This window comes from Pyrgilauda ruficollis, unplaced genomic scaffold (assembly GCF_017590135.1).
Source record: "Pyrgilauda ruficollis isolate IOZ18807 unplaced genomic scaffold, ASM1759013v1 scaffold1, whole genome shotgun sequence".
Classification (NCBI taxonomy): domain Eukaryota; kingdom Metazoa; phylum Chordata; class Aves; order Passeriformes; family Passeridae; genus Pyrgilauda; species Pyrgilauda ruficollis.
In genome coordinates, this window is record NW_024508100.1 from 18,756,961 (window position 1) to 18,770,602 (window position 13,642).

At 38.9% G+C, this 13,642-nt stretch overlaps 1 protein-coding gene across 5 annotated transcripts in view; it reads left to right on the forward strand.

Moving 5' to 3' along the window:
• LIMCH1 (LIM and calponin homology domains 1) overlaps positions 1 to 13,642 on the forward strand; it is a 175,253-nt gene that overhangs the window by 116,829 nt on the left and 44,782 nt on the right. For 2 of the 5 annotated variants that reach the window (XM_041462275.1, XM_041470573.1), the window contains exons 9-16: positions 95 to 367; positions 4,930 to 5,220; positions 6,476 to 6,730; positions 8,014 to 8,355; positions 9,038 to 9,373; positions 9,928 to 10,161; positions 11,115 to 11,360; positions 12,512 to 12,547. In XM_041462275.1, coding sequence (XP_041318209.1) covers positions 95 to 367; positions 4,930 to 5,220; positions 6,476 to 6,730; positions 8,014 to 8,355; positions 9,038 to 9,373; positions 9,928 to 10,161; positions 11,115 to 11,360; positions 12,512 to 12,547 — 2,013 coding nt within the window. The remainder of the gene's footprint in view (positions 1 to 94; positions 368 to 4,929; positions 5,221 to 6,475; positions 6,731 to 8,013; positions 8,356 to 9,037; positions 9,374 to 9,927; positions 10,162 to 11,114; positions 11,361 to 12,511; positions 12,548 to 13,642) is intronic. The other 3 variants (XM_041478898.1, XM_041487230.1, XM_041458064.1) reach the window with 3 other exon arrangements.

Sequence of the window (13,642 nt, forward strand, 5' to 3'; positions counted from 1 at the left end):
TCATCCTTTGGCATCTTGACTTCAGCAAAATACACTTATAAGTATGTATGTTTTAAGCACAGCCTACATTAAACTACCTTGTATAATTCAATAGCAAACCCCACCCTGAAACCATAGAAGAAGAACTGAATGAAACATCAGGATTGTGTGAAAAGGAGAAAGTGGGCTCCATGGCTCCTGAAGCAAGCTCCCTTAAAAATCAATTAGGTGTAAATCAAAGTGAAGAAAACTCCATAGATCAGTCTCCTTCATGTAGTGCAAAAGAAACGTCAGCGCCCAAGGAGAAAGATGTGGAAGAGATCAGAAAGTTAAGAAGACTGGAACAAGCTGGTATTAAGGTCATGTCAGCAGCCCAGCGCTATGGCAGGTTAGCCCAACGGTGTGGGAAATCGTGCACGCTTCACGGTTGTAGGATTGGTTGAAGTGTGGGCTTCCTTGATCCGCTGCGATTTCACATCTAACAAAAATCCAGCCTGCTAAGCACTCACAATTGCTAGTGAAGGTCTTGGTTTGAAAAAGCTTGTGATGTGGCAGCTGTGGATTGCAGAGTTGTATGATGCTAACTGCATTTGTGTTGAGAAATTATGTTGTCTTACAGCATAATGTAAACAGGCTCCAGGAAAACTACTACACAGACTTCTTGTCACCTTCCACTAAATGCTTTCTTGTATTTAATAAAAATATATAGAAATCTACATTAAATGCCTAGTTTAGGTAAAAGTTTCAGAAATTTACATTACTTGTTGCTGGTGGGATGGTTTAGTTTACTGAACCACACTTTTTAGGTAGTTGATATTTTTAGCTGTGTTAGTAAATGATACATTATTTTTGATGGCAGGAACTATAAAAACACAGTGCTTGTTATCACATGTACCAGTTTAGGCATAGTTCAGCAGACATAATTTGCCTGACTATAGAATGGAATATATGTAGTTATTTGCTTATTATCTGTCTTATTTATTTTTGGATGTTGTTCAATTTGGATATTTCCTATTCTTTAACTTGAGAGCTGAGTGATGGCTAGGTTCACAGCCCATGCCTTTCCATCATCTCAATCTCTTCTACTCATGGGGATGACCTGCAAAGTGGAGTTTTAGCTAACATGTCAGAAGATAAGGCACTTATAAACAATCAAAATGGTTTGGCTAAAGGGTAGGTGTCCAAATGTCCTCCTGTCCAAAACATTTTGTTTTGGATTGTGGGATGAAACCCTAACAGTAAGTAGTTTATCAATTGCTGGTCTACAGTCTGGGCTTTGAAATGTAGTAGGAAGAAATGCAGCTCATATGTGGTACAGTTTATTTGTAGGTGCAGTGAAGCTACTGTGCAGCCACACACAGATGTGCCATATGCAGGTAAAATAGTCACAGAATATATGCTCTCACAGGTCCTCTTCTCAGGTCTACTTCACTGTTGTCGAGCTGTACTGAACCAGTGTTTATTTCTGGTTGTGTGGTGTTACTTTTGACAAAGCCCAGTACCAGTGATGAGGGGCTGTCTGGCATAAATTAGTTCTTCAACCTCACTTAGTGTGCTAGTCAATTGGGAGTCCATAAACCAGAGGGGTATTAGCATAATTCTATTCCGAGTCCAAGGCTGTAATATTAATGGTGGTAATGTAGTAATATGTAATAAAACGTAGTCATTGCTTGTGTTTAGCAGTGCAGTGCATAACAAATAGGTCTGTTTCCATTTGGAGGATGCTCACCATGTTGAGAGACCCTTTTCCAACTCTGTGCTTGATCTGCTGTTTTGATGTCCACAAAGGAAGGATGTGTGAACAAATGTGTGGTTCTTTCCTTGGATAATCTGTTGTCCTTACAGCCCTTATGGAGAAGGGAGGAGAAATAACAAGTAATTTTTCTTCCTTGCTCTCAGTGGAAATGACTTGTGGAATTTGGCAGCTGGAAGAAGGAGGAGATAACCGTTTTCTGTTCCAGCTAAGGGTCAAAGAGCAGAGCTTTGTAACCCAGGCATCACTGGAGCAAAGTAGGAGCCTGCTTCTGGGGATTGTAGGAAGAAACAGCAGAAAAGGCACAGGAGACAGAAGTCTGTAAGGAAAATTCTTTGTATGTGAAAGTGGAAGAATAGTGGGTGAGGAGAAGGGAAGAATTTAGTAGTGACACTTTAGGATACATTTAACCATATTTCTTAATGTCTTATTATACTTCTCTGAACATCTCCATTTTATCTCTCTTCTTGGCATCAAGTTCAATTTCCCATGCACTAACGGCATTCAGCAATTCTCAGTCCCTCTTGTTTATGTATTCTGATTTTTTTCTTTCACCCTTCTTACTTCCTCATCTTTCTCTGATACCAGCCTTTCTTCTGTGTTTTCACCTGAGGTTGTCAGTTTTATTTTAGTTCCTGTGAGTTGTTTTCTCTCAACTTAATGGCCTCTGGAGGACACCCACTGTGACTTTTGAGTTCTACAAGGCATCTAATTGTTCCTAAAGCTTAAACTCAGTAGGGGACTTTTCTGAGTCCTGAACAGGAAAGATTTGAACTTGTATGCAAATGTGTTTTTTGCTTGAAGTGTAAGTGCTTATCTCCATTACTGTAACATGTTCTAGGAAAGAGCTGCTTTAGTTATCTGAATTAGATGTGATACAAATGCATGCCAAAAAGTAATTCCCCTTCCCAAAAGAGTAAATTGTCTCTGTTGCATGTTGTTTTATTGATATGTGATCCTTCTTGCTTGCTTACTGCCTGCACATCTGTCTCTTAATTACTGTGTTGTATATGAAAGGTAGGGATCCCATTCATGGAGACACCCTAAAAAGAAAATAATTAAGTGTTTTTAAAGAGATGATGGAGAGGGGAATTTAATAGAGAAATGTGAGCAAGCTTTTATGATATGTTCATTAAAATAACATGGACTCTTACCTTGACAGAGCATAGGGATCCAAAATCCCTCCATTGTTCTGAAATGCAATATAAGCATCCACAAGCCTGTATGAGACCTTGCTTCAGGGAGTGCAAATGTCTGCAAGTCACTTTGGAAGCACCTGCTGTACCAGCATCGACCCATTTACTGTTTCTGCAACAGCTGGGGCTGGGTGTGCAAGAGCAATTTGCAGCTAAATCTCCTATTTAGTATTTGCTATCTATACTACGGTAAACTGACCTTAAAAAAACCCTTTTGAGATCATGATAAATTGTGTCAGGGGACGCCAAAATGTCACAGCTAATCTTTGATTCCATGAAAAAAATAGTAAATGAATGGAAAATATTCTCAACCTGGAAAGTGATTACTGAAGTCTAGTTACATACTAAAAGCCATGAGTTTCTTATTGCAATGACTCATAGTTGCACATTTGAGTACTATAACTCAGTATATCTTTGTTGCCAAAATCACTGCTCTCAGAAATTCTACATTTGATGCTCTCAATCTTCACTGCTGTTGGTGGACATGAGACGGAAAAATCCATCAGTTTTTACTAAATAATCACTTGGTGAGCCAGCTGTTTCTGAAGCTGTTGTGAGCACAAATATTCATGAGGAAAAGGGACAGCAGTTCCCATTTGGAATGCTATTGGCCAGTGTTGTTCTGTTGCTTTAAGTGAAATTTTCATCCTTCAGAGAGATCTAAGGAAAAATTTGCCTTTAGCTAATTTGAGACCATATTCTCCACATCACTAACAGGGGATCCTGTATTTTGCAGCATGAGAAGGCAAAGGCAGACAGTTTCATATGTCCTTTGAGCCTGAGCCAGGCTGGTCTGCCAGGCATGGTTTATGGCTTCCCCATAATTTTCTCCAGCAACTTTGTGGAGCAGTACTTTGAAAGGGCAGCTGAGAATGTAAAATAAGTGGTGTATGTAGTGGGCTTGCAGGGACTTAAAATGTTTTTAAAAAAAGCAGTCTTTAAATTTAAGATAGTAAAGAAAGTCAGAGCAACCTCTGAGCTATTTAGATTCACTTTCTTAATGCCAGTCTTTTGATCCCCTCTGTTTTGCTTTGTATAGCAAGGTGTGCTGCATGAATGAGCAAATGCCTACAAAAGTATTGCATGGAACAGTCCTTGCTGCCCAACTTCCTAAAATATCAATATGGACAATTTGATTTTTAAATGTGAGAGTTGCCTAGCTCCTGCCATCTGTCTTTCCAGTTTGCCTAAGAGTATTGACCCTTACAAGTTAAAATAAGCTTAATCTTTATGGGTACCAGCTGTCAAGTGTCTTTACTGTCATAATCTTCAGTAACAGCAAGGCTGTGTTGATAGCAGTTGTGTTTCTGACGAAGGCAGGTGGCAATATTTTCTGGCATGCCAATATCACTGGTGTGCTATCATTGCAGCTACTGTATGTCAGAAGGCACAGAGGCATAGAGGGATTGGCATAGAGGGCTTATTCTGTGGGAAAGGAAATGTTAGTTAGGAAAAGAATCAATCATGGTGCATGTGAGAAGAAAGCAGTTAAGAATACTAGGGTAGACAGGCTCTGTGATTACTCAGATGGGTTTTTGGGGTTTTTTTTTTCTGTTTTTTTGGTTTGTTTTTTTTTTTTTTTTAATAGAACTATTAATAAAAGTGCCAAATATCTGGTATTTCAAGACTCAACAACATTTGCCAGGGATCAGATATTTGCATCACATTTCTTCCTTTGTTTGAAATGCTCAAGAAGTTTAATACTGCCAGTTATGGTACTACATTCACTGCATCTCATATGCTAAAATTTGTTCCTACTGATTCTTCCAGCTATAGCTAAAAAAAGTAAAGGTCCAGCATGCTGACTTTTATATGTAAAGTCTTTGTGGATTTGCCACTTTATATGATAAATTTTATTTCTAGCTAGGCTTTGTGCAGTCTAACAGCAGCTCGGAGCTTATTTGATTGCCTATGCTTGTTTTTTGACCTGGAGATGAGTGTTGCACTGCCCGCTCCTCCCCTGGTGCATCAAGAGCTTTATTTAATTTTGCTCTGTGTCAGTAAAAAGCCAATATGCGAAGACAGCGGAAGCACCCCAGACATCATCCTTCGCAAGGACAACCCCTTCATGACACATTACCAAGGAAAGGATTCTGGTTCAGAAGATGAAGCAGCCAGCAGAGTTCCAGATTTAGAAAAGGATGACTTTGCCACCCGGAGAGCCAGAATGAATCAACCCAAGCACATAGTTCCATTTAACTCCTTTTTAGTCGGACCCTATACAAGTAAAGAGAAAGGTAAACCGGAAGATGTTAAAAAGCCATTGCAGATGGAAAAAAAGGAACATGCAAGGTGTGCATTCATAGTCTTATTCTTTCAATTGCAATGCTTAATTTCACCATGATATATTGCTGTATAGGCCTAAAGCTGTCTTGGCTACAAAAAATACCTTACAGGTTAAAGTAAATGCAAATGCTTTATCATAAAGTGAACCAAACTTTTTTTTTGTTGCAGTACAAGGAGAAGTATTTATTGGCTGTGAGTGTAAATAAGACAAAGGTGGAACACTTTTGTTATCTAAACTTGTAAGACAGGTCACGAGCATGAGTACTGGAGAATAAACTTAGAAAATATGTTTTGCATCTCAGCTCTTTTTCTGATGACTTTCAGTGCCTGTTTTTCGATCCATTTCTTTCATCTCACGCTCTTTTAACACCCTGCATGAAACACGGACCAGATGAGTCTTTAGTGAAGGCACTGAATACATATGCCTGCTACACTGCACTGAATTATGTTGCACCTGGTCCTAATGTGTGTTATGCAGCACTGGTTTGGGAAGTGGATCGGGGGTTACAAGGCTTCAACCTAGAAAATCTCTTTTTTCTTCAGCTCAGTGATACAGACCTTTAAGAAATTGCTGAACACAAATATTTGCTAGGTAGAGATCTTTTTCAGGAAACTGTTTTATTTGAGCAAACAGATGTGATTCTAGATAAAACCATTATATACACATTACAGGGACCCTTAACTGTAACAACTGATATGTTCAGAAAGCTTCTTCTAATATTTAAGAGCTCTTTTCAATTTTCAAATGTCAAATGTGCCATTCAATTGCTGGTCATTTGATTATATTAACATTTTCTAATGACTAGTTTGGCAGGACATCTGAGGAGCACCTAACAAAATTTTAATAGTCCAGTGCTATTGACATGATTCTTAAGATCAAAGAAATTGTGTAGTATGTTTGAGAGCAAAACCTGAATTCGCTGTGTGAATAATATTTCAATGAGATATTTGTAACTATTTAAAAGAAAGCTTATTGCAGAAATGCTTAATTCAGTAATAACATAAAGATTTTTCTTACTTGAGCTGGGAATAGAAGTTCACATGAAGAAGTGGTCTCAGTAGTGCATGAATGGGGTAGCATAGCTGAGAGGTTTGAACTTCAAATGATTCATTCCATGTTTACTTCCTAAAATTAATGTGAAAGTAATATTATAAATTCAGTTTTATATTCTTGAGCTCTGAGCCTCTTCTTTTGACACTGATTTATAATTGCTTCCTCAAAATATCTTTCCTTGCTGAACTGGAATGTGCATTAAATTAGAAGAAGACGGGTGCACATGACATCAGTAAGGCAAACAGTTACAAGCAAAGAGAGCCCACTTCTGCAAAATGAGAAGACTGAGTCAGAGGAGGAACAGCAGGTGAAAGAGCTTGATAATGAGAGAGATGATTTGGCAAAACAGAAATCTCAAAGCATCCTTCCTCAGCTACAAGAAGATGTGCTTTTTGTCAATGCCTCTATAACAAAAGCAGATCTGGAGACCTGGAAAAGATTGAAACTGTCAGGAGAGCCCAGGTATGGTTTCTGCTTGTGCATAGGATTGGCACCCTGGGAAGCATGTTTAGTTTGCCACAATATGCTGTGTGTGCTTGTGACTTTAAACTTGAAGAATGCCTTGTTGACAACAGTCCTTATCTATTTCCGTTTTCAGGAGTCCAAAAATCTGTACAGATATGCTGTCTGTCATGAAAAGAAAATGTGTCCATCATTTAGAGCACTATAGTAGCTTCACAGTCACTTTTCTTGTAGATATTCTTAATACAATATCAGAAAGGTCCCTCTTGTCATGTGGCTGAATTTGCTTTGAAGGTGCTTGAAGTTTAACAGGACAAAGTTCCAAGTGGTACCCGCTACTACGCTAGTAACTACATTGCTCCTTACCAAGCTGTCTTCAGGACTCAGGGTGTTTTATACCTTGGGACTATTATCTGAGGATCAGCATCTTTGCATTAATGTCTCTGTGCTATTTTGAGACCTGAGCTGATACATCAGCACGACAATAGTACTCCAATGCTGTACACCACCACTGTTTCTCCTTGCAGCAGGGCTTTCAGGAGCCTCACTGTATGGTGTTTGTATGCTCTTGTTGTTAACAAAATCTCTACAAAGGGAGCCAGTATGAAGCAGTTATTCTAAGCTGTTTCCCTGTGGAGGTGGACTATAACATAGGCAGGTGATTTGTGACTCCAATAGGAAAGGATAACAACTTCTGGCCTTCCTGTTTAGGTGCATGCCCTTTTGCAATTAAAGATGGCTGTCGGTTCTGGCATTCTTCTAACAATGTGGTTATTGTATGTGATTTTAGCTCTAATAAATCAAAACTCAATCAATCTTTCGTCCTGAAGGTATTAGCAATCTCTCTGTTACTTTTGAGATGATTTATTAAAATCAGGATTCAGTCTGCTTGGTTTAGGGTAAGTGAATTGCCCTTGCTACTGCTCCCATGCCACTGTAACTCCCTCGTGCTAAAGTGCGTTCTAGTGCCATAGTAACATATAGTGTGTGGCCTGGGTATATGTGAGCACATAAGGAAACTGTGGCTTTGTTAGGTGAAGAACTGAATTTGGAACAGCCATATACTACATTCCTTGCCCTTAGGAAGTGCTTCCATGTTTTCCCCTCAGGTGTGCTGTATCTTTGTGTTTCATATGTCATTTGAGACTCAGTATGCCACAGTTGTTTATACCTGTGTCCTCGAATTTTAAAATAAAACCCCTTCAAAACCTTAGGAACATTTAATTTGTTTTATTCTGAGGGTCTCATGTTGGGGGCATTCTTTTATTCCTCATTATGACCAGTGAAGAAGATTTCAGATGTTCCAGCAACACTGTGCCACCGTCTGATACCACGGTGAAAGCGGTAGCCCATGATGATTTTGCTATCCGCAAAACCAGAGCAAACAGAAAGGCTGGTAGCCCCAAGCAGAAGTTTGTGCATTTTGGGCCAGTAACTGAGATTGATCAACAGAAATGGGACAAGCTCGTTATTGGCAGAGCTTCATCCAAGAGTGGAACAGAAGAGGAAAGCAAGCAAGATGGTGTGGAAAGTCTCTCTGGTGTTGAAAGTTCTCCTCCAACCACTGTCAGTCTTGGGTTTGCTGAATACAGCAGTGAAGTATCTGAGCCAGAAAATGAGTCCAGGTATTTGGTGTGGTTTAGGAAGTGCTGCTGAGCTGTAAATGAGGCCTGTTCTTGCCAGATGCTGATCTGCATGGGAGTGAACTGCAACATAAACCCAAGAGCTGTTTATGCGCATGGCCTTGTTCAGAAGACATCTGATGTCTTCAGAGTATCTTGACATGTTTAGGGTTGCACAAAACGCTGTGCACAGGTCTTCCGAACGCTTGCTCAGAATTTCTGATGGGCAGTGAAGTCACTGGTATCTCAGAGGATGAGCTATCACTCATGCTTTTTCTGCTGCTTCAATTCCAGTAGCTTTGCTCTGCCTGCTTTCAGCACATTAGGAATTTGTCATTCAGCTTGCTGGCCGTACTGATCTTCAAAAAATGGTTTTTTCAAACCTAATGGATTTACTACTTTCTTTTTGAAGATGGTGTACTGCTGCTCTCTGTTTCTGGCATTTATCTGGAGAAGAATTGTCTGCGTCGTTTACACATTAACAGATCTTATATTTCTTTTAGCATAATCAATCTGTGGCTGCAGCAAGAACTTTTAATGAATGCTTTTAGCAAGCAATTCATTCAGCTAGGTTTGTGTGTATATAAAAAATTTGCAAACTGAGTTAGATGACTCCTTTTCATACCTTTCATTTGACCTGAGAACGTTTTGTCTGTCTCACCCCTCCTCTCATTCTCATCACTAGTGAGGGAGGAGTCAAGTCAGGTACAGATGACTCTTGCAAGAGAATTCCATCACCTGTACCAGCTTCTGGTGTCATCTCTGAGGAACAAACCCCACGGAGTTTGAGCAAACAGCAAGAAAGTGCCAAGGAAGAATGTGACAGGAATTTACCAGATATAGAGAGAGATGATATGTTGGTTAGAAGGATGGGAACTTTTCCAAGGCGTACCACAAGCTCCATTCCCGTAAATTGTCCTCCCTTGTCAGTAGCTCCTTATCTGCTGCAGCAGCAGCATCAGCAGCAAGAGGAGGCTGTAGCTCGTGAAAAGGATATGAAGACTCTGCAGGAAGGAGAAAGGTCAGAGAACAGAAGCAGATCCCTCTGAGCCTGGTTTGTGTGTGGTGTTAGCTTGGATCAGTCAGCAGTGTTGTCCCATTCTTCACATGGGCTTTAAAGATGTGTTTTACTCAATCATCATGGCCTGTGTTTTGTTTTGTAAAATCACTTACAAGAATGTATCCTATGAATATAAAACAGCCTGTTTTCTTTCATAATATTTGAGTACTTCAGTTGTTAATTGCTGTTCAGCATGAAAATAGTCTTTTATCTTTTGGGGGGATTTCTTTTGCAAACCATAGTGCTTTGTTTGGATTTTTATGCCAGCTCCCAAGTGAATAAGTCATTGCATAGATGTGTATGCAATTCCCACTTCTAACAAATCACCTACATAAGTGTGGGGTTCAACATAATTTCCTCTTACTCCTTGTGCTGTGGCTAAAGATGCCTGGTTTGTCTAGCTGTCCATCGTTCTCAGCTTTGTTTTGAGTAACAGTACCTCACATTGCCTGAGCAGCCACTTTCTGTATAAGTGAGCATGATCATGGAACAGTGTCACTTGTCTCTCTGAGCAGTACTGTCACACAAGACGAGAGCCAAGAACAGCTTGAAATCCCTCAGCTGCAGAGTGATGGAACAGAAAACAAAATGAAATTTCCAGACCCTCAAAGAGATGACATGTTAGCCAGAAGAACTGGAGCTTTTCTTAAACAGCCTGGGCCCAATGTTAAGCAGTTCCTTCCCATGCCCTTTTCAAAGCAGCAGAATAAGCAGGGCACAACCACAGAACTTTTGAAGAAAACCACGAGGTAAGAAAGTTGTGTTTTTCTCTGTCCTTTTTAGCTAGACCCGTGGGCTGTTTGTCAGGATCTCTTTATCAGGAAGATTTGCTGGTGGCCCAGTAGTGGTTATTTTCATGCTTGTCCTCAGTTCTCTGCTAATTCTTTCTGCTCAGTAGAAGGCAGTTGGAGGTTTCTGACCCTTTTAGAAAACTCACGTGGAGACTGAGACCAGAGCTCAAAATCAAAATCAGAGCTCAAAATCAGAACCAAAATTCTAACAACATGTGGAAACAGATCTGTGTAGCAAATACATTTGCATTACATTTGTAGAGGTTTCTGGTTAAATATGAGGTAATCATTGCAAATGTTTCCAGCTAGAAATGGAGATGCTGGATCTAGTAGGTTAGATGATTGTCTGTGGCTTAACTGGTGTCAGTGACTTCCGAACAGGAAATGTAGAGATCCTGAGATTCTTCCTGATAATGCTCAATGTCTTTCTGAGCACCTCTGTTCAGATGTTTGAGGCTATGTGAGTGTTGAAGCTTTGGAACAGAGTTATCATTTGGTGGTTGAGCCACATGCAAGCAAGAGTGGGAAGGTTCTTATTCATCAGCCTCTTCAGAGTACTTGAGGAGAAAAATAGGCATGCACCTGTACGGACATGGGTGAAATACTAGCTTTCATCTCAGCCAGGAGAAAACAAACCTGTCATCTACCATAGAATTCAACAGCGGCTTGGTGTTTAGTTTTCAATGGTGTTCTGGACAGTTTATTTTCTGATTTAAAAGAATGGTACAAGCACTTGACTCTTAAAATTACGGGGTTTGCTCCTGCCTCACTTAGCTTGTCCTGTGTCAGCTATTTGGATTTGTAGGTGCTGGTTGTTTGTTAACTTATAGTGATGCTTTTCATTATGTATGTGTGATTTTTGAAATGTTGCTTAAAACATCCCTTTACACTACTGCCTTTGGCTCACTCAGGCCTCAAAAATGTCCACAAGTCTACACTAATAGCTCTGGAAAACCTTCAATAGAACCACTGCAAGAACAGCAGCAAGGGCAGGAGGACAGTCTCCCACCTACAGGACAAGATGAGATTATTAGTACTGCCCAAGTGGCTGAAGATGGCAACAATGAAGTCCACCTTTTTCAAGCATCTAAGCTTCAGGAAGTCCCTGAGGAAAACAAAATGGAAGCACTTTCATCCAAGGATGAGCATCTGCAAACGTGAGCTTTCTGGTGTGAATCACTCAGCTTGTAAACCCCTGTGTGCACTCTTCAGAGTTCAGATTATGCATTGCCTGGTGTGTTTTCAATCCAGACTACAACACTGTATGTCAGTAATACACACTTTAGAAACAAAAATCATAGTAGTGTAATGCATTTTATTTTGATTTTTTAAAAATATTTAATTGAAGCTAAGTGAAAGGAATGTTTGATTACAGTATATATGTTGAATGGTGAGAAAAGTTTATGAAGAGGAGATGCTGAAATGGACTCTGCTCATTGAGAGATGCTTATTCTGTTTCTCCCATGATTAATGTTGTAGTATTGACTTCTGCACATGATGCTCTTTTCTGATAAATCCCATATATATATATGTGGTTTGCGTTGCTCTAAAGAAGACTACAATTTTACTGAATGCTGCTGGTTTGTGTATTGCCAGTAACTTTTTTCAGCTATACTCCCCCACTCTGAGGAAAGAAAACCAAAACCAACTAACAAAAAAAAAAACCAACCAAAAAGCAAACACAACAATAAAAAACTCCAAGCCAACCAACTAACCATAAAAAACCGAAAAACCCCCACCCAAACAAAAACGACAACAAAACAAATTAACAAAAGAAAAACCATAAACAAAAAAACAACTAAGAACCAAATAAACAAACAAAAACACCAAGGAAATCCCCAAGCACAAAAACAAGACATACAAAAAGAAAAAGGAAATCCTGTGACTCATTTTATGACTATAATATTTGTCTCTTTTGTGCTTCAGTAATAGTGGTACTAAGCACTGCTGTGGAATGTAACTGTTATGTTTTGTCTCCATTAATTGCATGTATGGCACCATGTAAATGCTAAGACATAGTCTATTTTCAATAACTATTTTCTATACACATTTTAGGTATACTTCAGCAGATTTTTATAATGTGGGGCATATATATGTGTTTAAGGAGGGATGGGTGGTGTTCTCGTGTAGTTTGACCTCAGGATGATCAGGTAAGTCTTGTTTGATGAGTACATAATCCCTGAACAGTATGGTTCTGTTTTGGTCAGCTTTACTAGTAGAAGTGACAGTTGTGCAAATTATACAGGTCCACTTGCAATTACTACTTAATTAATTTATCCACAATCTAATTTTATATTTGGTCTTGTAGATTCGGCCCCAGAACTGCTGTGTCTGATGACGCAGAGTAAGTTGTCTTGTGTTCACAAGATTCTGTTTTAAACAACTTACACTGCATGCTTTCCCATCTTTCTACTAATTTAAAATGCAGTTGATGCATCATTATTATTTTGCAGTGTTTTGGCAAATAAATTTTTCAGACAGCACTGAAAAATGGAATGCGATATGGCTTACATTGCAGTTAAAATAATTTCTATATAAAAGCCCTTAAAAACTAAGCATAACACTAATGTCTAGCTGTTGCTTAAAGTATTGTTTCTTCTTTTTTTGTTTTACTTTGTCTTGGATTTCTTCTGAATTTCCATTGCCTCTAATCAGCTACAGGTAAAGGAGTTGGGTTGTATCTGGGTGTTGAAGAAAAAAAAGAAGTATGAGGAAGAACAGGAAGAAATAAAGAAAGCCCAAAGCAAAATAATATCATTGTGAACTTCAGAATAATTACCAGAAAGATACATCTTTAGCTGAGCCTTTATTCTCTTTTTAAAGCTTTATATTCAATCCTTTCCAAGTTAGGTTCAATTTAATAATGTACTAAATTTCAGTTTTTAAGCTCTTCACCTCGATGCATCACTCGATGCATAGAAGGAGTAGAATTGACATTTGTTGCACTCAAACATTTTAATTGTTCATGTATGCATACAAACTTTAGTACAGAATAGTATGCAATTCATTTGGAAAGCTCTTTGGAAGTATTAGCTGTTTAGAAGAGAAATACTTGGGAATTACACACACAATAATATCCTTAATGTTCTTCTGTTCACAGAAATGCACATGACCTTGTCTGTGTCCCAGATTAAATCCCAAAATATAAACATTTTGGAGAGTTGTGGGGTTTTATAATGAGCATACACAGAGACTTATATGCAATTTTTCACTCTTTCCTCTAATGATAAAACTTAGAATCATGGACTAAGTGTTCTTTACAAGTTATTTAATACCTTTACACTGAGCAAAACCTCTGTTTTCTGACTACAGAGTAAGCATGATCATTTTCAAGCAGCAGGAATCTGTCCAGTCAAATGAAGGGGGAGATAAAAAGAGTAATATAACATAGAAGTGTTACACTTAACAGTGGGGACATTATGCTTATATGATTGATTTT